The sequence below is a fragment of the Mauremys reevesii genome, linkage group 1, assembly GCF_016161935.1.
Source record: "Mauremys reevesii isolate NIE-2019 linkage group 1, ASM1616193v1, whole genome shotgun sequence".
NCBI classification, from domain to species: Eukaryota; Metazoa; Chordata; order Testudines; family Geoemydidae; genus Mauremys; species Mauremys reevesii.
In genome coordinates, this window is record NC_052623.1 from 13,361,183 (window position 1) to 13,387,799 (window position 26,617).

The 26,617-nt window shown below is 42.9% G+C and overlaps 1 protein-coding gene across 1 annotated transcript in view; it reads right to left on the reverse strand.

Annotated features, from left to right (window-relative positions):
* The window catches only part of CLPB (caseinolytic mitochondrial matrix peptidase chaperone subunit B), a 137,461-nt gene that overhangs the window by 9,621 nt on the left and 101,223 nt on the right, over positions 1 to 26,617 (reverse strand). Inside the window, exons 8-12 of the mRNA XM_039520746.1 lie at positions 15,881 to 15,958; positions 13,689 to 13,744; positions 9,941 to 9,985; positions 4,671 to 4,832; positions 426 to 582 (exon numbers count right to left, since the gene is read on the reverse strand). Of these exons, the coding sequence (XP_039376680.1) occupies positions 426 to 582; positions 4,671 to 4,832; positions 9,941 to 9,985; positions 13,689 to 13,744; positions 15,881 to 15,958 (498 nt within the window). The remainder of the gene's footprint in view (positions 1 to 425; positions 583 to 4,670; positions 4,833 to 9,940; positions 9,986 to 13,688; positions 13,745 to 15,880; positions 15,959 to 26,617) is intronic.

Here is a 26,617-nt window from a genome sequence, read left to right on the forward strand (position 1 = left end):
TGGCACATGGGGGGGTTTGGAACTGGGGGTCTGAAATGTGTCAACCCCAGCAAGAACCTGATGGAGGATAGGATGCAGAAACCATAGCAGATATTTGATCAAAAGCCTATGGGAGGCTCTGGATATGGTGCCTGCCATCTGGCTAAAGTAGAGATGAGGTCACAACATTCACCAGGATCCAACTGCAGCTCCTGCTGGGAATTCTTTGGCTGGCTTAGAGGAAGAAGGAACTAGCTTGAAGGTCCAAGTGGCTAAGGTAGAAGAAGCCGGTGATGCACGATTGACCAGCATTGGAAGGTTCCTGTCAATAAAGGCTCTGTGGCTTATGAGGCGAAGCATGTGACTCCACACCGCGGGGATGTGCAGAGGTAATTTTATGAAGAAGGTTCCTTTGAGGATTTAGAGTATATAGTAGAGGTTATCACCTAGGTTTTCGGCAATTCTGTTCCTGCTCATTTCCAGGGCCTCCTGTCTGAGCTGCAGGGCATGCTGGGCTATCTCATCACTTGCCACGTTGGAGGTCATGATGAAGATGGCATCCTTGCAGTCAATGGTCTTTCCCTTCCCATCCGTCAGCCTGCCCTTCAACAAGAACAAACAACAAAATCTGCATTAACAGGGATATTGTGCTGTGACACTGCATGAGACAGCCAAAAAGCACGGGGGAGATTTCAAATATGTGAGTGCCAAACCCTTCCTCCCAAGAGGGAGATATTTCTAAAAGTGCTGAAAGGAAGCCTGGGCTAGTGTCTTGTGTGACTGTGGGCACGTCACTTAGATAACTCTCTGAGCTGTGGTGGTAACATAGGTACCCTTGCACCCTTCATGGGGGGCAGGGAGGGAGTGTTAGTGCAATGGGTGTTCGCAAAGTGCTTTCAGATCACTGGGGAGGCACAATTATCCTTGGGGGGGACGACGACGATGACCCACAGAGGGTTAGGAAATCATCAACAGAAAACTGATAATGGGGACATCATCATTATAGACTAAGGGTGTGTGTGTGTGTGTGTGTGTGTGTGTGTGTGTGTGTGTGTGTGTGTGTGTGTGTGTGTGTGTGTGTGTGTGTGAGAGTGTGTGAGAGAGAGAGAGAGAGAGAGAGGGGAGCTAGGCTCCTCTAAGTGACTCTGTGCTTTCTGAGGACACTACGGGGACGAGCTGTTAGACTGACAGTGCAACTGCACTGAGCAATACAGAGCAATCTATGGTACAGCGGGATCACGCAGCCAGATCAAACCAGGGCTCATAACTGCAACTACTGTCCAATATCACACGCAGTGTATTAACTGGAGGGGATAGCAGCAGGTGCTTGTGTCTTGCACAGGGGGGTGATTGTCTCTGTTGTGAACACCGATCTCCTTTGTATCATTGTTCCTCCTATAATACTAAAATAGGAACCTTTCAAAAACACTAATTTTCTTTAGTAATAACAAAAAAGAACAAGGTCCCAAGGCAATTCCCCCCCTGGCCACATGTACACAACAGCAGATACTCAGCACAATGACACAAATCCATGTTGGGTGCTTGATATTAACATTTAGGTTATTGCCCTGTCAAGCATGTGGTGCAGGAATTGATTTCACATTTAGCTGCTGCTGTGATGATCTATGCAAGAAAAAATTGTGTTATTAATCCTTCAAAGAAAGAAAAGGGGGGTTGGAGTTTGTTTGCCTCTGAGGACAGATTGAGGCTTCAAAACCCTCCCATAATAGGTTGTACACTCAATCTACCATGCAGGAGTACCTATAACGTTTGTCCAGCTCCATTTCTAAGCACTAAGCTGACTCACTGAGACACAGGGCGTTTACCTCTGTCCTCCCATCAGCTTATACAGGTGCAGCCATAGCTTCCAAAGACAGAGAATGAGGAGAGATTTCCCTTGAAGAGCAAACAGTACACATGCCAAGCAACCAGGGATTCCTGAGTCTGTGATTCCTGCCAATACCCTCTCTAATATTATTGCTCGGGCCAGATTAGTGTGCATGGGTAGGGGAGTAAAGCCGTAGGACATGCTATCACAGCCTGCCAGAGAAATCATAACCACAATCAGGCTGACTTAGAAAGTAGACAAGTACTTAATAAGAAATAAGATATTGATGGAGTTTTCTACTAGATGAGTAGCTAGGTCAGATTCAACAGGCTCCTGGGTCTCCTTTCAGTCCATAGTGTTTCTTTGTATGGTGCAGTGATATATCAATATGTGCCTGCTAAAGAGAGTGTTATTTATGTTAAAGGGGTACAGCCTAACCGCTCAGAGTCTGCACAGTGAAACAGGAAGAATGCTGCTATTTCACTCTTTGTGTTTTCTGCAATGGACAGGAGACTGTGTACCTTTTCTTGGCACGATCTACCCAGATATTATTATTATTCATTATCCTTCTCAACTGCTCAGTAAAATCTGTGCAGTCCCACTCTTCTTCATTTCTGATTACCCATCAAAATAATCTCGTCCTTTAACTGGAGGTGTAAGCTAGACCTGTTGTTCTCAAGTAGGGGTACGTGTACCCCTGCGGTAAACAGAGGTCTTCCAGGGGTTACATCAACTCATTTAGATATTTACCTAGTTTGAAACAGGCTACATAAAAAGCACTAGCGAAGTCAGTACAAACTACAATTTCATACAGACAATGAATTGTTTATACTGCTCTATAGACTATACACTGAAATGTAAATGCAATATTTATATTCCAATGGATTTATTTTATAATTATATGGTAAAAATGAGAAAATAAGCAATTTTTCAGTACTAGTGAGTTGTGACACTTTTGTCTTTTTATGACTGACTTTGTAAGCAAGTAGTTTTAAAGTGAGGTGAAACTTAGGGTACGCAAGATAAATCAGACTCCTGAAAGGGGTACAGTAGTCTGGAAAGGTTGAGAACCACTAATCTAGCCCACTAGACCTCTGCACTATGCTGTTTCCCAGGGTTAAGTCCTTGGAAAGGCAGTGTAGTACAGGAAAGGCAGTGTAGTACAGGAAAGGCAGTGTGGTACAGTGGATAAGACAGGGGTTAGCTGTACTAGACAGCTGCATTCTGGGCCTACAGTGATCTTGTAACAAGCTCTTTCCTAATCTGTCTCATAAATGATCTGGGAAAAGGGGTAGACAGTGAGGTAAGCAGTTTGCAGAGATACAAAATTAATCCAGACAGGTAAATCCAAAGCAGACTGAGGAGAGTTACAAAGGGATCTCAGTAAATTGGGTGACCGGGCAACAAAATGGCAGATGAATTTCAATGTTGATAAATGCAAATTAATGCACATTGGAAAACATAATCCCAACTATACATACAAAATGCTGGGGTCTAACTTAGCTGTTACCACTCAAGAAAGATCTTGGAGTCATTGTGGATAGTTCTCTGAAAACATCCACTCAGTGTGCAGCAGCAGTCAAAAAAGCAAACAGAATGTTGGGAATCATTAGGAAGGGGACAGTAATAAGATAGTACATATCCATATGCCACTATATAAATCCATGGTACGCCCACACCTGTAATACTGAGTGCACTTCTGGTTGCCTCATCTCAAAAAAGATACATTAGAATTTGGAAAGGTGCAGAGAAGTGCAACAAAATGACGAGGGGTATGGAACAGCTGCCATCTGAGGAGAGATTAAAAAGACTAGGACTTTTCAGCTTGGAAAAGAGACAAGAAAGTGGGGATATGATAGAGGTCTATAAAATCATGACTGGTGTGGAGAAAGTGCATAAGGAAGTGTTATTTACTATGTCACATAACACATGGACCAGGGGTCACCCAATGAAATTAACAGGCAGCGGGTTTAAAAGAATCATAAGGAAATACTTTGACACACAACCTACAGTCAGTGTGTTGAACTTGTTGCCAGGGGATGTTGTGAAAGCCAAAAGTATCACTGGATTCAAAAAAGAACAAGTCCACAAAGGATAGGTCATGGGTGGCTATTAGCCAAAATGATCAGGGATGCAACCCCACGCTCTAGGTCAGGGGTTCTCAACCTTTTTCTTCCTGAGACCCCTCGACGTGCTATAAAAACTCCCCGGCCTACCTGTGCCACAACATCTGGTTTTCTGCGTATAAAAGCCGGGGCTGGCATTAAGGGGTAGGAAGCAGGGCAATTGCCCGGGGTCCCAAACCACAGGGGGCACTGAGAAACTAAGTTTCTCAGGCTTCTGCTTCAGCCCCAGGTGACAGGGCTCTGGGCTTCAGCCCCATGTTGTGGGGCTTCGGCTTTCTGCCCTGGGTCCCAGCGAGTCTAACGCTGGTCCTGTTTGGCAGCCCCCCTGAAACCTGCTCGCAGCCCCCAAGGGGGTCCCGGATCCTGGTTGAGAACCACTGCTCCAGGTGTCCCTAGGGCCTAGGCTCTGACTGCCAGGTGCTGGGGCTGGATGACAAGGGATGGATGACTTGATGATTACCTGTTCTGTTCATTCCCTTTGAAGAACCTGGCGTTGGCCACTGTCGGAAGACAGGATTCTGGACTAGATGAGCCACTGGTCTGACCCCGTATGGCTGTTCTTATGTTCTTCAAATAGGAAGATGGGGGTTATTTGCTAGCCCAAATTTTCAGCATTGACTAGTGATTTGGGATGCCTAGATTGAGACACCCAGATGCCAGCTGTACCAGTCAGCCCCTTGTATCAGTCACTATCGTATTGCATATGCTCACACTCTGACACGGAGACCTAGACTTACTTCATCAAAGAGCTGCAGCATAATGGTGAGAACATCTGGATGGGCTTTGTCCACCTCGTCAAAGAGGACTACAGCATTTGGGCACTGCTTTAGCTTCTTGGTTAGCTGCCCACCTTCTTCATGGCCAACGTAGCCTGGTGGAGAGCCAATAAATTTGGCAACCTAAGAGGAAGTGATTGAAAACAAGACATGTAAGAGACGATGGAAGGAGCTCCTCTCTATATAGGAGCTAATGACCACTAATTTTTATTTTTTTACATAAGAATGAAGTTATATATACACTGTGACATCTTTTATTCGCCAAGTACCTCAAAAGCATCTGGACAAGCTATGAGTTAGATACACGTAACACAGTGACTGCTGAGCATTAAACACTCAGTAACAGCTCACTCACAGCCTTGGACATTCGAACCTGAAAAACGTCTACATGTGTCAGTTAGCGTGCAGCAAGCTGGGATGTAACTCTAGAGTGCTCTGCCTTGCCGTGCACTCCCTGGCCGTGTGGACCCTGCTACCGCACACTAAAAAATTCAATAGTGCACTTTGACCTACCTCTCTTTGAAACCACAGTAGATCAAAGTGTACTACAGAACTTTTAATGTGCAATAGCAGAGTCTACATGGCCAGTTAGTGTTGATGCGTTGTAGATTTATACCTCAGCTTGCTGAGAACTAAATGGCCTTAAAGTCAAACAGAGAGATTGTGGCCAGATGACACCAGTTAATTCCTACTCTTCTTGACAAGCACCAGGGGATCTTTAATGGCCATCTTTCTGGTCTCCTTTAATATCTGTTAAAACACTTCAAGAGCAGGACAGTTGAGAAATGTGGACAGCTAGCTGCTTCAGTGGAAGATCTAAAGTGTGGAGAGGAAGCAGGGACTTCAGATTGGCTAAGAAAGTGAAGAGGTCCCAGGCAGATGGTGAAAGATGGAGCCTCTGCTCTCTCCCAATTGGGAGAACCAACTGGAAGTCAGAGCACAGGAAAAATACAAAGGAATTCTGTGCATAGAATGAACTGAAAAAAAAACTATAACAAAAATATTTGCCCTTTCTACTTAAATCTTGGCCAAGATAGCTGTATTGTGGTGACCAACCAAAAGTGGTGGCTGCTCACCACAGTACAGCTATCTTGGCCAAGATTTTTAAAAGCACCTAGTGATTTTGGGTGCGCAACTTAAGACACATTAAAGGAGCCTGATTTTCAGACGGCGGATGCTCAGCATTTCCTGAAAATGAGGATCCTTTAAGGTGTCTGAAACTGGGCCCGCCAAATCACCAGTCACTTCTGGAAATCTTGGCCTTATAACATGTGATGTCCTAATAAGGCTGGCTGCAGTCAGTTAATAGGGGCCAAGATGGAACATTTGGAACAGAAAAACAAATCCTTCAAATATTTAGCTTGAGAAAAAGAGAATTCACAACTTCTTGTTCTGGAACAATGACATGGCCCAGCATGATGAAGAATCTGTTGCAAACTAACTTTGTGCTGGAGAATAACAGTTGTGTTTTTACAGCCATTTGCCCATGTTGCCACCTGATATAACTGCATTTCCCAGTTGCAGTTCCCTTTCAGTATTCCTACCTCTCCAGCGCAATACAGGAAATTTGAGGGAGGAAAAAAGCCAACCTAGGCCCATCCTTTGAATGAACCACAGTACTTCCTCACACAAAGGCTGGTGCCTGCTTTTTGCCACTTGTAGGGTATTTTGCACAGATCTGTCTGCCTCGGGAGAACTGGGATCTTTACTTCCTTCTCCTCTTCCTGAGAAATGCACATCTGCTTCTGGCATTTGGCCCCCATCCTCTTTTGAGAGTGCTAGATTCTACCGCATAGGCGAGAAGCTCCCACTCATTGGACAAAATTTGGCTGAAGTTCATTCATTCCAACTGTTTTAGCAATGCCCTCAGCAGTGTCAGATTCCTCATGCCGTTCTTTAGTACGGTTGTCTCCAGCACTGACCTCTTGATCCCGGCTTGCATGAAAAACATATTCTATCTTTCTTTGCAATTCTCTGCCTTTGCTTTCCTTATTTCTTCCATTCTCTTCCCTACATGCTGTCATCTCTGTCACCCTCGCCAGTGTATGGTATTTCATACTTTGCATATTGCTGTTTCTGACTCTGGATTCTTTTTTCTTCTGTCTCTATCATCAACACTGTCATTTATGTATTTACGGCTACTGTACAGAGCACACCTATCGTACGACCCTTTGGCAATCATCTATCAATGGGTCTCTGAGCATTCTTCTATTTTCCCTCTCTATACCCCTTCCTCTCCAATGCTTTGTGGTAAATAATAGTATCTTGGGTCTTTTTTAACCCCTTCCTTCTAAGAATCTCAATGTGCTGGGCAAGCACACTGAGATTCACAATTGCCCTCTATGATACATCAGCGTTATTATTAATTATTAGCCCTTGTCACAGTCTAGTAAACAGAGGCACAGAAGGATTTAAGTGATTTGACCAAGGAAGCTGAACCAGCGGAGTCCTTTCTCCACTCTAGAGCATAACATGTAAGTGCACGCACACGCAGACACATCCTGTTAGTGTCCAAAATTGACACTCCCAATCTGGAGCTTTTCCTTTATATTTTGGAACAATCAACAGAGATCTTAGCTTTAACGGGCTGTTTCTAGGGTTTTCCCCTGAAAGGTCGTCTCTCAAACACCCTAGTTCCTCTCTTGACTCACAGACCATCCTCTGAAGTTTGAGCTAACGAGACGCTCCCATTTTCCTTCCTTCTTGCATACTCTTTAAGGAAGTAGCTGCTTCTGTTATGGGTCTCTTCTTTAACTTACTTCCTAACTCGCACTCTTCAGGATCTCCATGTACCTTGTTCTATTTACTGTCTATAAAGATCTGCAAGCCATCTTCAGCTGTCAAGAAGAAGAAAGGGACCCGGTGTAAAACTCTGTACACTCTTTATAGATTACGGGCTTGGCTACACTTACAAATTTGCAGCGCTGCAGCAGGGGGTGTGGCTCCTCTGCTCTGCAGCGCTGCATGGCGGCCGCCGCGCCAGCGCCAGTGTAGTCCAGCGCCCCGCGCCTGCCCTCCCAGCAGCATTGTCCCCCCCAAGAAGTGAGAGTGTGGGACAGCGCTGGGAGAGAGTTTTCTCCCAGCGCTGCGCGCTGACTACACTTAGCGCGGCTGCGCGCTGCGCAAGCGCTGGCAGCGCTTGAAAGCCGCTAGAGCTACCTCTTTCCAGTCTGAAATCTTTAGTGCCATCAGATTTTCCTGTTCTATTTGCTACAGCTTTAAATCCCTTTGTGGCACAGCTTCTCACAGAGAGAGATACATCCTACACATTCAACTCCATGCATTTTAAAGACTTTCATTCCTAAAATCCTGCACTGGGACACACACAGTATGTCTACACAGCAACAGCTGTGCATGGAGACTGCCCAAGCTAGCTTGAATCCAGCTAGCAGGGGTAACAGCAGCAGAGAAGACAGCTCTGGCTTCAGTGAGGATAGTACAAGCTCAGCATGGACCCTGAGTATCTAACTTGGCTCACAAGTCTGCTGTGAAGCTCATGATGCTCTGTTTTCACTGTTATTGTTCTCCACACTAGCTGGGTTCAAACTAGCCTGTGCATAGATTTTGCTGTGTAGACATCTCCTGAGTCTCTGGTGTTCCCTGCTTCTGTCATTAGTCCAGCTGTTCTGCTTCTCTTCCAATGGTGGAGGTAGTATTCATTCAGGATGCTACGCAGATTTGCTAGGAATACTGCATCATCTGTAAAGTCTATTAATGACTCTTCATCCTTTCATTCAATTCCTTCTCTTTTCTATGGATGCATGAACCTTTCAGAGGACACACAGTATCACCAACAGCTCTTCTAAAGTACCTTACCTTAGACCTTAGTCCACGCCGTGCTTTGCTGCACATTGGGCTACCCACATTTGCCATCCTTGCCTGTCAACTGCCCTTCTCTCCAAATCTTCCCATTTCATGTTGAGGTGCTTGATGAACTGTTCATTTCCAAGTTATTCACGGTCTCTCTCTCTTTTTCTTCTTGCATTTTCTGCCTTGCATTGAAGGGCAGTATTTGGTAAGCATTCATTCTCAGCATATGTCCCTGCCACTGATGTCTTCTTTTGTAGATTATTTGTGAGAAGGTGACTTGTACAGTCATTTTTCTGACTTCTTCATTCATCTTCCTAGCTTTCTATGTTATTCCCAATATTCTTCTCAGCCATTTGTGATGAAATGCATCCAGCTTTTGCCTATCTTTCTTGGTAAGTTGCTATGTCTCACTGCTATATGTTGTGGTGGTGATAACAATTGCTTTGTACACGTTCACAGTTTTGTCTTGAGGGAGATGTTTTTGAGTTGCCAGATGTTTTTGAGTCTTCCAAATGCAGTGCTTGCCTTCCCAATTCTTCTTCTTATTTCCTCAGAACTGGTACCATCTTGACTGATGGTATTTCCAAGAGATGTAAAATTGTCCACCTTCTCCAGTTTCTCTTCTTCAGTTTTGATTTCTGCCCCTGTAGTCCCCATTAACATGACTTTACATGGCTTTAGTGGGGGTTATTACAATATGGCTGATCATGTACATTCGGACAGCATTCATTCCTGAACACTATTCCCGTCTGATACTCTTGCTATTGAAACCACTGGCATCATGTGCAGAGGCCACAATACAGGATGTATACTGTTATCAAGCATTTCCTTTGACTTGGCCTCTGCTCCTAGTCTGCCTTGGCACTTTACACTCTAGTGCAGTGGTGCCCAAACTTTTCCTCTCATGGTCCCCCCGCTTACTTGTAATGGAATGTGTCCACACACCCCTGTCTGCTGCCAGGAGTGGAGTTGTGGTTGGGGCCGCAGGCTGAGCTGTGGGCCCCCTGCCAGGACTGGAGTTGTGGCTGGGGGCCGGGGCTGCAGGCTGAGCCGTGGCAGGTGGCCAGAGACACAGCTGGGAGCGGGGCTGCAGCTGGGACCGCAGCCTTTGCTTTTCTCCTTGCATTCCTGTTTGCAACATTTCACTTCTCAGTTCCTGGAGACCAGGGGCCTCATCCTGAAAGACGCTGAGCACCCACAGCTCCCACTGATTTTGCTCTCAGGATTAGATCCCTTGCTAAGGAACAAAACCTGTTAGGTGCTTGTTGCTTTCAATGGGAGTTGAGGAGGTGCTCAGCACCTCAGAGGGCAGTGATGGCAGGTGGAGGGGAGAGAGAGAGATGCAATTGACATGATTTGTTTAAATTACTGATTAAACTAGAATTTCAGTCCCTGGGAATACAGACAGGCCATTTACTAACCTCATGCCTTTCCTGGAACTCTGACATGTCCAGTCTAATGAAACCCTGCAACAGAAATAAGTAAGCAACATTATTTTTGATTAATGCTCTACAAATTTTATTACGTTTAAATAGCATCTTTGGATCCAGCGCAGCTGCTGAGGGGGACTGACATGCCGAAGTGTGTGTGTGTGTTTGTTCCCAAGGATGCCTGTCAATGAAATGCTTAGATAAATCTACTGCAAAAGGCTGAGATTGATTCTGAAAGAAAAGGGTGGAAATAAATCCATGGTTTCTCAAGGGTACGTAAGAATGGTCCCAAATCTGGCTACCCTTGTTCTGAATGAGTTCAATTAAGATGACCTGCTCTCATCACTACAGTGGTGGGGATGAAAATGGGACTTGCAATTTGCTACATAAAATGGCCATTATTACTGTTCAACTGTTTAGCAATAAATCAACAGGAAAACATAATGCCTACCCTGTAAAAAAAAATAAAATCATAAAGTCAAGGTAAGTTAAGTACTTGGATGATCACAGCATTGAGATAATATTGTCACAGAATTTATAGGTTGATACACAAAGCTCCTTTTATGTCTGAAAGGGCTGGTGGTTCATTGCAGAAAATGAATTTCCCATGCTCGCAGCTATAACTTAGCTCATATTGCTATGAAAAGGCAAGCTTGAACTTTCCTAGCAGTGATAGCAGGGATGGGAGTACCTGACAACCAGCCAGGTCCCCAAAGGCATTTCTTCTAGTCGCAGCTCGTACCTCTGTGACTCACATGCTGTGTGACATACATGACTCATCCCATAATTGTATCAGCTGGAGAACCATGGCGAGTGTTCTGTGGGTGCTAGAGATCCTTGGATGCTAGCTTAGACCAAGGCTTTGTGCTTAATGCATAGTAAATTTTACCTGCTGGCAATTCAGTAGCATTTACTCCCCCTCCTGAAACTTGTTTCACTAGGCCGATAAGAAGCTAGCTGACTATATCTTCTACTCATCTATATCAGCCATCTTATTTGTGACACACTCGTTTGTGTGGAGGAACAGTAGCTGAAGGTGGAACAGAAGAGTGGATAGAGATAGATGTGAAGGTGGGTATTGTTTTGTGGAAAGACAGTATGTATGAAAATCCACCTCAGAATAGTGATATGGTAACAAAAATAAATAAATCAAATGAAGTAGGAGCACATCTCCCTACATGCTTCTAAACATCCCCTATTCACTGAGACACAGTCATGGTTATAGAAACACAGAAGAGTAGGGAAGAAACAGACTGGGACTGTAAATAGTTCCCTAATAATTGAAAAAGGGTAAAAGTATAAAAACTTAGCTACTGAATGCTGGCTGTCAATGGGAATTCCTATTGGCTTTCCAATCCCTCCATGAGCCTAACACGGAAAGATGCTAGATTTAGTTCGCAAGGTATGGAGAGCGGAGGTGGCTCAGTATCTCCCCAGAGGATCTGCTTTTAATGTAAGTCTAGAACACAACTGGAGTTGTATATGAACAAAGATGCCGGTGTTACAGATGGTTAAGAACTGGAATTTCAATTCTGTGGAAAATGCTGACACGTCAAAGAATAACTTGTTCCAATTTGAAACAAAAAGCTGAAATTTCAAAATTTCCCTCTGGGGGAAAAAATCTACAAATTTTTTATTTGGAACCATCAAAATATTTTCTGTCAATAGTGTCATCTTAATTCATTTTGTTTCGATTACACTATAAAGTCAAAACAAAATGAATCAAAACGACACAATCAAAACAAGTATGCAGTGTTGAAGCTGCATCAGACCCAAACATTTTGACACTATTGAAACATAATGTTTAGACTTTTTCTTTTTGAAAAAAGTTGTCAAAACTGACCCAGTGCCACCAAAAAATTGCAATTTTTAATGGAAAACTGTTCTGGAAATTTTTTTTTTCAACCAGCTCTAAATTAACATTGCCATGCCAGTTAGACTGCGTCACTGCTACGCAAACCAACGCTCTTATGGCCAACAGCCACTGACTTTGGAGTGCCCAACTTGAGACACACAGGACCTGATCTTCACAAGGCCTGAGTACCCACAACTCTATGGATGGTCAATGGGAGCTGTGGATCCTTGCCAGTTTCAGACTGGGCATCAAAAGTAGAGACAAGCAAAATCAGTGCCATTGTTCTAAAGGTGATTTTCCAGGCCTGATCCTGATCTAATTTACAAAGGTGTAAATCAGGAGTGTCCCCTCCAGAGTCCAGGGAATTACCCTGGTGAGAGCAAGATCCGCACCAGGCCCTAAGACATTTCTAAATTCCCTTTTCTGAATCGAGTCATTTGTGATCTAACCCCTCTTGTATCAGCAAATCATCAAAGTGTTCATTGTACGTACAGCACAGATTAAGGCAGGCCATATAAGGATATTAGCATTTGTAATTAAATATTAACCTGTCAGTATGAAAATGAGACCATTATGAATTCTTCTTTCTTAATCAGTCCATTCCTGCTAATAGCTGCATCCCCTATAACTAGCCATATAGTTTATGACCTCTCTTCAGAGGGCTAATTACTGCAATGACTGCCAAACAGTAAAACCCTGATTTGTGCATGCTACTGAATTAACACAACATTCAGTGTTTGGCTGATTTTTCCATTTGATGTTTAGCTGAAGCACTGACCAATTCCAGGTGCAGCAGCTCTGAATTAAGGTGCCTGAGTTCCAGGAAGTGGAATTTATTACATTTAAAAGGCAATTATAGATGGATGAGGAAAAGAAACCAGAACAGGCTGTTTTATGGCCTTGTTTTACTTTTGATCTTCTTTCAATGTGTGTCATTTCATCTTGTCTTTTCTACACTGGAGAACTTCTAGGAGAGGCAGATTGATCTAACACCAGTTTGCAGGACACCTCGGTGCTGCATCTCTGCATTTTCCTCTTTGAATGCAAAGGGCCTGTTTCTGACTCTCACACCAGTTTTATACTAGTGTATCTCCACTGACCTCAATGGGAGCAGCTGGGAATTCTGAAATATAATAGATGCTTAAACATGGATTTAGGAGCCTAACTTTAGGCTCCTAATTTTTAAAATCTTGGCCCAATTTTGTTAAAGAAAAACTGAAGATGTTCTAAAACCTAATACTACCTAAAAATGTTTCTATAATACAGCGTTTTAAAAAAATCCAATGAAAATAGCTGTTTTTAAACAGATAAACAATCTGCAACAGTGCTTGAAACCCAAACACTCCGGCACTAAGAACCCAAATGTGATATCACTTATTTTCACTGTCCAAGCTGAATGAAATGCAAAAACCAAATAAATAGCACACATAGTGACAAGTAAATTGGACTTTTAGAATTCCTTCACTTCTAATGATCTAAGGTTTTATTAGTGACATAAGCAAAGAAATGTATTGTCCACAACAAAGGATGTTCAAATTAACAGTATTCTCATAAACGAGGAAAACAAGCTAAACAAGCTTTTGCTAAATTCTTTTAATTTACTAAAGTGTTATGAAAAACAAAGGCAGTGACACAGTTTTTTTTTTTAAAGTTTGCTTTAAAGCAATAGCATCCCTCACTGATGCACAAAGATAAATCTGATGCTTCCTTTCAGCTGTTGAATGAAGTGCGGCCGTGATCCAAAATGGACAACAATGTGAGTTTGGCTCCCCCGCACAGAAGGACCATGCAGTGATGCATGCAGTAGTACATCAGGGATGGACAAAACCATGCTGCTATCTAAAGCCCAGCTGATTGATAAAATACAAATATAACAGGGATTACCTTCTTGGCATCTTTGTGCATGTACTTGGCTGTCTGTTTGGCCAACTCTGTTTTACCTATTCAGAAAATAGTAAGAAAAGATTTGCGTTAAAACAATCAGAATGCAAGTTCCATTTACAATGAATGATTGCAAGAGTCACATGTCTAACTCTCTATAACCCATGTGCTCAATACAGGACTTGAGCCCAGTTCAGACACTAGGAGCAATCCATGTATGGAGATTTTCTCTGCAACAGTATTTCATGTTAAGCAGGTGTATTAATATCAAGGCAGAAATGCCAAAACTGAGATACCCAAAATGAACAATTAGTTTTTAAAAACTTGATGCCCATTTAGTACAAATAATTTTAATGCACCTATTAATAGCAACTATTATTTATTATTTGTATTGCAACAGCACCCTAGGAGCCCAGTCATGGACCAGACTCCCACTATGCTCGGTGCTGTTGAAAATTTAACAAGTGGGCGATGAAGGCTGCATCATGGGCTGAGCAGAGGATCTTGTGCTTGACCTTTAATAGGTTTATTCTTGAATGGAGATCCAGAGAGATTCTAATTCTTTTGACCAAAAGCTGCACACTTGGATCAGATTTTTGCTACATTTGTGGCAGACATCCCAGGTTTCATGTGCAATGTCTTTACTTTCCCGATGAGAAGTGAATTTGCTGGGAAATGTGATATTCTTTATTTGTTTGATTTATCCAAGGAGTCTATCATAAAACTCTAGGCACATGAACAATCAATAATTCAAAACATATATTACAGGATAAATCTATGTTGACATTGTATCAACAAACACACCGGCTCAAGAAAACTGAGACCCTGTCCTCTCACTCTATCTATTCAGAAAGAGCCTGGGTAAACAGACAGGCTTTGCAACATGCCTTGGGTGTCAGAATACTCCAAAGGCCCTCAGGAAGAATGCCCCACTGCCAACCTCAGGGGTTTTCACTCTGAGCACCCCAGCTCACCTCAACTGCCTGAGTACCACAAGAGGAGACAGGCAGCCTTTGAGATACATGGGACCCAAACCAGAAGAGGCTTCATGGGTTAAAATTAATAGCTTATGTCATGCCTGGAAATAAATTCGAAGCCAGGTACGGCATCTGTACTTACGTCTCCAATACTCAATTTATATCCATTATATATTAAATATACACCTACCTACGCTCATATATATGCATTCATGCATATGGCATACACACTTTACCCTCTCCCCACAAAAAAGTAATTATTTTAAAGGCAAAGTTCTGCCCTGATTTACAGCAGGTCTAATCCCACAGAAGTCAATGGAGGTGTTAGTCAAGGAAGAATTTCGCTCTGAATGTCCAACAGAAACATTCAAAAGCAAGAAAATTTAGAGTTAACATTGCTTATTGCTTTCAGATAGTTACATAGCAACTCACTGAGAGTAAATGCTTTGCCTAGTACGGCCCTGAGGCAGGACTCTGGACAGACAATAATGGTTGCATATACTCAGTAGCCTTAACCTGTACAACTAGTGCATCTTCCAGCCAGCCAAGCCAATGCAGGGGAGGCCATGTAAAGTATAATGTCCGTTGTCTTTCAAAGGCCACATTTTGATGGTTTTAACCTTTTTAAGTGGTCAGGAAAAATATTAGTGCCAATAGTGTGCTAGGTGCTTTGCAGACAACTACGGTCCTTGCCCTGGAGTGCTGACGATGTAAAAGCCATCTCTGAATTGGTTATTTTGCACACCTGTGCACAGGTTTTTCTTTTTAAGGTCCAATCTGTTAAAAACAACATTTTTATTATTAAAAGTGTCCTTCTTGAGACTTGAAAGCCCAGATTCTCAGCTGCTGTAAATCAGTTTAGCTCCACCTGCACGAGCTGGGGATCTGGCCCTACATATGAATTTAAGACTGAAGCTATTTCGTTTACCTGGACAAAACACAGGAGGGTGGGCTAGAGGACCCACTGGAGATCCCTTTCCGGCCACAGGAGGTGATGATGTGTTTGACAAGTGAGTGATAAGTCCTTGAAAACAAGGTTTAGTGTGTGTGGTGACACACCCTGGAATACAACTGGGTAACAGGGCAAGTTACCGTAACCTCCTTCTCTTTCCCCCTTCTCCACACACACGTATGTCCAGAACATGCCACGAGATGATGCCTACATCAGGCCTCATCAGCTGTGCTCTCCCTCGTGACACATGACAACACATATGTTACCTATTCCTGATGATCCCAAGAACAGAAAAACCAGGGGATGTTCTTCGTCGTACCAGCCATTTTCCTTTCTCCGAATTGCTGAGTTTAAACACAACGAAAACAAAAGGAGGAAGAGAGAAAAAAAGAGGCATATAAATCAATGACACAAAAGCAAGTATAATTATCACTAAGTATACACTATGTTTTACTGCTCTCTGCCCACTCAAAGTCTTCACTACCATTAGTGCTACCTAATTTGATTAGCCAGCAAGGCCCCCAGAGACACCTAATCAGGTTAGCATGGATTTGGAAAGCTGCCCAGAGCAGATTTCGGATAAAGTTTTCCAGGATGTGCACTCAACGTTGCCAGGGAAACAGAAAGGAGGGTGGACACTGAATGAATGAAGAAAGGGTGGTAGAGAGAGAATTCAAGAGGCGTGTTAGCTTTCCAGCTTGTAAGTGCAACCTTTATGTAAAGGGCTGGTTTGGAGAAGTTTGTCACTTCTTTCCCTTATGCAAATTGAAAGGGGGGGGATGTTTGGATTCAAGGTCATGGCAGCCTTGAACTGATGTACATACCGCCGTAAGTTTTGTTTAAAAACATTGGAAAAGGGGATGGTCTGGAGATAGCAATGAATGTCTGCAAAGGGATATGGATGTGCGTTATGGATCAGTGATATAAACGGAAACCTCTACCCCAAAGGCCAGGGTTGGTTAGAAAGCAAAGTCCAATGTTCATTTACAAAATACTGAAGGTCAAACCACCCTCCTGCTTCAGGGCATTGACTGATTTGCCTGCAGGGGTCGGGATTGAGTCCTCTCACCCAAAGTGGGCTCGTGCAATTGCTAAGGGCTCGATTCTGCCACCCTCAGTCAAACTGAGGAGTACCTGCCTCCTCCAGCAGCATCCCTGAAACAATGAAATCATTGGAAGTACGTTGGGGGAGGGAAAGTAAAGCATGACACTATGTGAGCTAGGGTGGTACACTAGGACCCTAGCGGTTTTGGCCTTTGATGCATCCGGCAGCAGCCACTGCTATATGCAAAATACAGGACTAGTTGGGATACTGGACTGTTCCAACACGGCCATTCCTATGGTCATAAAGCTGCTTTAGTTCATGTGGGAGTTTGGAGGCCTCACACAGCCATTTCTGGGTTTTGTTCTGCATGAGCTTTGAATCCCCTGGAGTTTCACAAAGTTGCAGATTCTAACCACTCCAAAAATTCAAAGCAAAGCTCAGTCAAATCTGTCCAGATTTTGCACTGGAATCCTAAATTGGCCTGGATCCTCTGACTGGTTTGCAATGGGCCTGGGCTAAGCGTCTTTGGAATATGCACAAAGCCTGAACCAAGGGATGTCGTCCAGCTCTAGTTTAAGTACAGAATTGGTGTTAACTAGAAATGGGCGTCAATCAAACCCAACCCCCAGCTCAGATCTGGAATCTCTGAATGAGGAGAGTAATGTTTACCCAGCTTTGTAAACGGCTTTGAGTTCTCGGAGAGAAAAACAAGTATTATTGTATATGTAGGCACATCCCATAGAAAGTACATTTCCCAGCAGGCCACAGACAACTTGGTCCAATCGGAAGGTCCCTCAGACCAAGATGAGGCATTGTAGCTGGGACTTGAGGTCTCAGGAGACCACCCTTCTGCATTAAATATGACCGGCTAATGATCTAGGATGGGGCCCTGGTTGGGAAAAACGTGGGCATCCTGCTCTATAGATACAAAGCATACAACACCCAACAGCAAAGAGCAAATCTTAGCTCAGAGGGTTCTCACAATCATGGTTGGAGCATAAAGGTAGTGAAAGGATACTGAATATTCTGCTTACTGGTGGGGGGTCTACTAGTTCAGAAGAAAAGAGACAGAATCATGTCTCAGACCACTGAGGCCTTCCTGAGTTATTTGCATTATTTAAAACAAAGCCTCCTCTATTACAGCTCTTATAAGGAGTTATTCTTGCCGTATTGATTGGCGGGTGCTGGAAAGCGTTTTGTGACATTTGGTAAGAAGGAAGCTACATAAAAATAAATGGCATTGTGTTGTAAATTGTGCTCCTAAGAACTTACCTGTAGTGTGCTTTTTAAAATTCTACACAGACCTGTCTCAGCAGTTGCCAGAGGTCAATGAGACCAGAGATGCAGCATATCATGTTTGATATAAGTACTGCATAAACAGGCTAAATGCCAAGCTTTCAGGAATTACAGCCTAAAATACTTTTAAGATCGCAGGGGAGAATAACGGTAGCAGAGGTAAAAGGCAGGCAGGATGAAAAATGTAGAGAAAATGAATGATCTAGAGCAGTGGTCCCCAACCTTCTAGCTAGACGAAGGACCGTGGCGGCGGTCGAGCATCTGCTGAAATGCCGCTGAATTTCGGCGGTATTTCGGCAGTGATGCCTCTCGATGACGTTGCTTTGGTGACCCCTGATCTAGAGTTTTGGAGCTCTACTGTGCTTTTAAAGTGAAATTCTTGCTTTCAGAGTAGAATTTCACTGTACAAGTGGCACTGTGAGGCTCCATGTTTATTGTCCTTCAGTGATTTCCATACCAAATACACTCCGTTTTATTATTTCTGACTGCCACCCCAGCAAATACAATCTGGGATCTGAGAGTCAAGCTGGGCTCTTTCCTCCTCATCTGCCCATCTCTCTTAGGATCTTAATAAAAGTTCTGCAGGTCAAATTCTGCTCCCAGCAATCCCGATGCAGCACCTTTGCCTCCAGGTACAATTGACAGGAACTCAGTAAACAATGCTATTGCTGATGCACAAGAAAGAAGTGACTCCAGCTCCCTTTCCTAGAACTTGATTGTCTCCACAGTGCTAGCAGGAGGAAGTGGATAGCAATCACTATAAATAAGCAGTTATGAAATACAGATAATTGATAAAGGAAGCTAAAGGTATCAGTGAAAAATCTAGGGCCAGTATAGTTAAGGACAATAAGAAGGAATTTTTAAAATGTATCAGGAAAAAAAGCCATCCTAGCAGTAGTATAGATAAGGACGACTTTCTAGAGGATAAGGGTAGAAAATTTTTAATCTTGATACAGAAAAGGCAGAATGTTCAATATTTCTATTCTATATTTGAAAAGAAGTTGGATGATTTATTTATAGTTTATAGCACTAATGAAAGCATTTCTATTCCAACAGTAACTAGGAAGAGTGTAAAAAGCAACTGATAAAGCTTAAATATTTTAGATCTGCAGGAGTGGATCATTTGCACCAAAGATCTTTAAAAGATTTGGCTGAGGAGCATTCTGAGCCATTGATGTTGATATTTAACAAATCTCTTCACACTGGGGAAACTCCTAGAGGACAGGAAAAAAACAAATGTTGTGCCAATATTTAAAGACGGGACAACCCAGATAACTACTGGCTGGTTAGCCTTACACTGATCCTGGGCAAAATCATGGAAATGCCAATGTGAGATACAATCAGTAAAGCCTTAAAAGATGCAGCATAATTAATGCCAACAAACATGGATTTATGGAAAATAGGTCTTATCAAATGAATCTGATTGTTTTCTGATGAGATTACAAGTTTGGTTGATAAAAGTAACTGTGTTGACATAAGAGAGAGACTTCTGTAAGGCATTTAACTTAGTACCACATGACATTCTGATTTACAATATTACCGCTATACAGAATCAAGACAGCACATATGAAATCAGTTAAAAACTATCTAACTGATCGATTTAAAGAAGTAATTGTAAATGGGGAATTATCATCCAATAAGGGGTGTTTCTAGTGGGGTCCTTCAGGGTTCTGTTCTTGGCATAATGCTATTTAGTATCTTTATCAATTATCTGGAAGAAAACAAAATAATCATTAGTGAAGTTTATAGGTGTCACAAAAATTGGTGTATTGGTAAAATAATGATAAGGAGAGGTCAGATTTATAGCGTGATTAGGATCACAACTACAACAGGTTCTTTTGGGAGTGTTATTAAACACTCACACTTCCCAGGTGGTTGAATGTACTACGTCTGCCCTTGGTCTTTATCGTTCACATAAGAACATAACAAGGCCATATTGGGTCAGACCTAGTCCACCTAGACCAGTATCCTGTCTTTGGACAGTGGCCAATGCCAAGTGCCCCAGAGGGAATGAACAGAACAGGGAATCATCAAGTGACACATCCCGTTACCCATTCCCAGCTTCTGGCAAACAGAGGCTAGGGACACTTTAGAGCATGGTTTTGTATCCCTGCACATCCTGGCTAATAGCCATGGATGGACCTATCCTCCAGGAACTTATCTAGTTCTTTTTTTAATTGAGAAATACTTCCTTTTGCTTGTTTTAAACCTGCTGCCTATTAATTTTATTGGGTGACCCCTAGTTCTGGTGTTATGAGAAGGGGTAAATAACACTTCCTTAACTTACTTTCTCTGCACCAGTCATGATTTTATAGACCTCTATCATATTCCCCTTTAGTTGTCTCTTTTCCAAGCTGAAAAGTCTCAGTTTTATTAATCTCTCCTCATATGGAAACTGTTCTATACCGCTAATCTTTTTTTTTTTTTTTTTGCCATTTTCTGTAGTTTTTCCAATTCCAATATATTTTTTTTGAGATGGGGTGACCAGAACTGCATGCAGTATTCAAGGTGTGGGCGTACCATGGATTTATACAGAGGCAATATGATATTTTCTGTCTTATCTATCCCTTTCCTAGTGGTTCCTAACATTCTGTTTGCTTTTTTGACTGCCGCTGCACACTGAGTGGATGTTCTCAGAGAACTATCCACAATGACTCCAAGGTCTCTTTCTTGAGTGGTAACAACAAATTTAGATCCCATCATTTTATATGCATAGTTGGGATTATGTTTTTCAATGTTCATTACTTTGCATTTATCAACATTGAATTTCATTTGCCATTTTGTTGCTCAGTCACCCAGTTTGTAACTTTTTGCAGTCTGCTTTGGACTTACCTATTTTGAGTAGTTTTGTATCATCTGCAAATTTTGCCACCTCATTATTTACCCCTTTTTCCAGATCATTTATGAATATGCACACGAGAGGTCAAATAATGTGGGTGGATTTAAACAAAATAAAAACTCGGATGGAGACTATTATGGCCACCACCACCATTGGCAACTATGCCAGTTAAGATAATAAGTGTACTAAACTCTTGCATCAGAGCACAAAATGATTACCTGCAGGGGTCAGCATATACAACACTGCACAGACAATTGGGTTCACTGTGGTCATGTTTTCACTTCTCTCTGGATCAAGTTCCTAGACTAGATGGACAAATGGTCAGCTCCCATATGGCAAATCCCATGGGTATCTGATACAGCCACAGATCTGGTTGTGTTACTGTTTGGAGAATATTGCCTATCATAAAATGAGGGATGATGACTTTAGACTGAAGTTCTTGATAGAAAGCTAGAAAGAGTTCTCAGTCATTGCAGTGAAGAAACTCAGCTCCTGTAGGTTATTTAGAACAACCTAGAGTGGCATGTGTCAAAGTGGTTTTGTATATAGCCTTAAAATAATGATCATAGTCCAACTAAGGCCTGGTCTACACTAAAAAGGGGGTTCGAATTAGGGTATGCAAATTCAGCTACGTGAATAGCGTAGCTGAATTCGAAGTACCCTAATTCGAACTACTCACCCGTCCAGACGCGGCGGGGTCGAACTCCACGGCTCCCCCGTCGACTCCACCACCGCCGTTTGCAGTGGTGGAGTACCGGAGTCGACCGCGGCGCTTCCGGAGTTCGAACTATCGCGTCTAGATCAGACGCGATAGTTCGAACTCCGAGAATTCGAACTCACCGCGTTGACCCGGACGGTAAGTGTAGACTAGCCCTAAGTAACCTAGCCGCACAAATCTAACATGAAAGATTCAGGTCAATTAGAAAGAGAGATTGCAACAAGGAAGCCATGACTCTAAGCAGCTGTCCACCTATCCTCTAGTTGGTGCTGGCTGCTGCACTGCTTAGCTATGACAAAAGGAACAAAGAGGTCATCTCAGGATGGAGTGATCCTCAAGCAAGCCATCAATGCAGGGTTGGGAAGATTAAAACTTCAGTGGCAGGCTCAGAGAGCAGCACCCTGGATGACATGGTGTTCCAGGTGTTCATGCCACACGATGTATTTGCCCACCACGTTATGAATTTTTCATCAACATTCATGCAGGAAATCCATATTTTGGGTGGCGATGCCTCCTTCAGTGCTGAAGATGTGAAGAAAATTCAGGTACTGCTGCTTTACTGAAATCTCACAAAGAAATCCAAACCCGTTGCAATGGGAAAGGATGATGATGATATCTGAGCCTTCTTTCTGGAGCCATTTCCAGCGTCACTGCAGAGCTCTTACTTAATTTCGTACATCTGTAACAGTGTAACCGTGCTGCTGTGTCTCTGAGAGGCCCTTCAGCTCGCTATTGAACTGATAAATTCACTGTATTACTTTACACAGATCAATACCCCAGCAGTTATCAGGGGTTGATGTGACCGAAATTGGTTTCAGCCAATTTGTGAGTGTAATAAATGTCCATTTATCAAATCAATTCATTCAGTGGTGCTTCTTAGACTGCCCACATTCATGGGACCACCAGGGTGACTCTCTTCAGGTGTGTGCCAACTGCAGGGTCCACCCTCCATCTGGTGAGCTTCTGAATCTACTAACAAGGGTATTCAGGAGCCCTCAGATTTTGCCAGGTTAGAAGTTTACTGCAGGATCTATAGCAATCTGAACTGAGCCACTGGGTGAGCACAACACTGCTAACTGTGCCAAGCTGTATGGAGGTTGTGAGATATGGAGGAAGAGAATCCCTTTTACTGGATCCTGAGTCTCCCACTTGTCTTGATTGGTTGGGAGTTGTTCTGAGGACTAGAGAGCTCAGTGTACACTTAAGATAGTTGTGCATGTGCAGTCAATTCCCCCCCAGTCGAACCCTTAACAAGACAGGTACTAAGCATGCTCAGGTATGGGATTTGCAATTTGTCCCTATCAAAGCCATTTTCCTTGGGATCAAGGCCAGGTGCTGCTCCAATTCTTTCCTTTATCGGATGGCAACTTTCAACCCTCAGATATCTTAGCTGTAGGACTGTTCAGAAAGGTCATTGTGTAATTTTGTAATATGAACAGTGGATTTTCTCTCACTCCCCTTTCATTCAAAATGGCTGAAGAGTATTTGCTCAAACTTAAAAAAAACCTAAACACAAGAGGCAAATCTCCTTTGGGCAGAACCCAAAGATGGGAAATTTTAGTCCTGAAGGTTCAGAAAATCAACAACTGAAAACCGTGGCAACCTTAACTATAAATGATTGCTACCAGGCACCCAATGTATTACTATTAATATTATATACACACACACAAACAATTACGTATTGTCTACCGAGAGGATGTGAGGACATGAAACAGAAAATACACATTTTTTTAAGGAGCTCTCACCCTTTGCTAAATAATCTGAGAAGGGATCCCTTCCTGGGAATCACCAGAGCATGCAGTGAATTTACCCGTGTCTGTATGTTTGTGCGCAAGGACAAACAAGAGTTGATCAGAGCCAGAAGGAGTGCAGTGATTTATTAAAGTGCCCTGGAAACATAATCATAAACCATTTAGCTCTTCATTTGCATGAGCGCTTGTAGCATCTAGGTCTTTGTCAGTTTCTAACATTACAGAAGAGACCTGCTTGTTTTTTTCTTGGATGTTTCAGTGCTACCTGTTTGCATTAAAATACATCATAGAAAGTAGGGAGTATCCACATCTGTACAGTGTAGAGCATCACTTAAATACATTTACGCTTCCTCCCTTCCACAGGGTTAAACTGATCAGCAGATTGGAAGACAGGAAGGAATTTCCCCATTCAGAGTACTGGCAGGAACAGCGGACAGTTAGGGTTTCCCTCCTTCCCCTGGAGCGGTGAGCAGAGATCATCTGTCAGGATCCGCTAGGTGTAATCCCACACTATCACAGTCCTGCCCTGGTCCTTCCCTTCTAGAGCAGAACAGTCAGTGGAGATGTAGGACTGAGATATAATTCTATGGAAGATCAAAGAGGAATACTGCTTCTTCATTCATGACGACATAGTGAATCAGGTACTGTACCCGTCTTAGTTCTACTACATGAGGCTCAAATACTATATAAGAGATAATCATGCAGTTGCGAAGAGCAAACCAAACCAACTTCCTTTACTCTCATATTAATTCTTTTTCCTGCTCTACTCGTCTCTTCCAGCTTCCGGTTGTGCAAACTGCACCAATCCCCCAACCCAGCCTCCTTTAGCCCCTAATTTCAGAACGGCTCTATTAGGTGATGGAAGTTGCACATCAGCAAGTGGGTGTGAGTCTGAAGAGAGTGCACTTGAGTTTACTGGAATCTTTTATTCCAAATGAGAATGTGCCCTCACATAGACTGGCACTGAAAGAACAAGAGGTGAGAATTAAAACAGATTTAGTCAGTTCAGAGGAAGCTTCTGAACACACAAATTAATGTAACTTGCATGCTTAGCACAGCAGCAGAAAGTGCAAGATTCAGTGTTTTAGCTTCACTGCTCTCCTCAGAATCTGGGCCCCATTGCTTCTGAAACCGGCTCCTAGACCGGTGCTCTAAACCCCATTCTCTTTTTCACTCTGGGATGGGAGTCTCTGGAGACTGTTGGGATCATACAAGAGGCACTGAATCAAATCAGATGATTACATTAAGGAAGAGTTTATAAATTAAAATCTAAACATATCAGCTAAATTTGGTAAATCTTAGGAGACATTGTATAGTCTGTCTCCTAGCCAAAGAAACAACATGCATTGTATCCGCGGTGGAAAGCAGAAGGGCACACTGATTCCGTAAAGTGGCTGCAGAAATAACTGAACAGTGAGCACTCAGAAGGCTAACTGCTGTCTAAATTCAGCATTACTGAAACAAAACAACAAAAAAGGGGCAGCGGGGATATCAGTCTAATATCCCGAGGCTGCTGGGGTACCTAGCGCATTCCCTATAATTCAATAAGAGAAGCCTCCATAAAGGCAACTGCTTTAATGTGCACAAACACCACCTGTGTCAGAAACAGGCACTACCCATTAATCAAAGCTTCCCAATTAGCCCGTACTGCTGCCTCCAGGCACAGCCGTAACCGTTCTCAAAACAGGGAAGGTGTCTGTTGTGTTAGCACTGGGAGAGGCAGCTCTTCCATGGGCTGCGAGGGCCTGTCTTTGTTAACGATATTGGTATGGTTTTGTATTTATGATCATCAGCTGCACGCGCCTGTGTTCTGACCTTAGCTCTGTCTCACCTTATTGTCCTATTTCCAGACACTGAATCTGGGTGACGGAATTGTTCAGGGAACTATTAACAGGATATGGAGGCTTTCGGGTCTGGGTCAACGTATCAAATCCAGCCCAGGTTGCTAGTAACTGAAAGTCATTATTGCCTCACAGCTTTTCAGGCAGCCTGTGTGAAATGAATTGCTTGTGATCAAACTGTTAAAACACACTGAATGGTACTAATGCAACTTCACCCACTTGGGGTGCCAACTGAGAGGCCACTTGCAGTGTGACTGTCTCTTATGTGCTTTGATCAGCAGTGAAATAATTAACACTACACATTTAAATTCTCTTGGCTAGGCTTCAGAGTTACCACTCCTTCAAACAAATATGGGCACTTCACACCTCTCAGAGCTACTGTTTCTGCTGTCTGCAGACTCAGGAAGATCACACTGGCTCACATTTTAAAGATGTTTTTCACAACCATAAGGGCTAGAATCCTACATTTTTTTCTCTCTCTTTTAAAACAATGAAAGGTTAGACTCTGGAGCACAAGACATCGCTGCAAGGGGAAAGTAACAGCTCTCTGAGTTGCCACAAACTGGCCTAATTCGACCCCTGGGGACTGAGGGGCTCAGTCCTGCTCTGAGTGTGACCAATAAAAGGTATGAAAACAGTTACACACATAGGTAAAACTTTTCAATGCATGTCACTTGAGAGACTCTGCACCTACATGTGGAACCCTTGTAGCTCCAGAACTATAAACCGCTGGGCTCAGCAAGAGGCATCTCACACAGCTGCAGCGTTTGTTAGAAGAGGGACGTGAAAATAAAACACACAAACAATTAATAATATGAACTATGTGGAAAAGGACATGGGTAATCCGCTAAAATGTACATCTTCAGAGAACCATCATCACAGGACATCAATGACCTGCTCTCTAAAGACATCCTTCCTAATGGATTGCCTCTCATCAACATTAAAAAGACTCCAGGACTGTCTCTAGGAGACTGTGGGAATCAGTGAACATCGTGGACAATTTTCTTTTTCTTTTTGGTAAATGAAACAGGTAAATTAGCATCCATTATTTACAGAAATGGGCAAAACAAATAAAGTGATCACCCAAAATAAGTGAAGTTTTAGAGGTGGTAAGAGAATTTGCAACACCCTATTCAAAAAATAAGTTCGGTAACAGCGATTGCCCAGTGCTGTTCTATGACTGCTAGTTATATACCCTTCCTTTCCCTTCTATTCTGTATATGTTCATGTACTGCGCTCATCACGGTAACATCTGAGCAACTTCCACTAGTGTGTTAAGCCAACACATCTGTCAGGTGTTGTCTGTTTTTTCATCCTCTCTCCGGGGGAAAGTCTTGTCTTGGTAGGCTTTTATTTAATTTTTAAAAATAAATGTACACATTGCTAAACGTTAATGTTAGAGACGGCAAAGTCAAAGAAATATATCTTGGTCTTGGAGTGGAAGGTGGTGAGGTTGGTGATGGCTCTTGGGGGGTTTCATTCCACAGTTCATTCCCTAAACAACTCCTCTCCC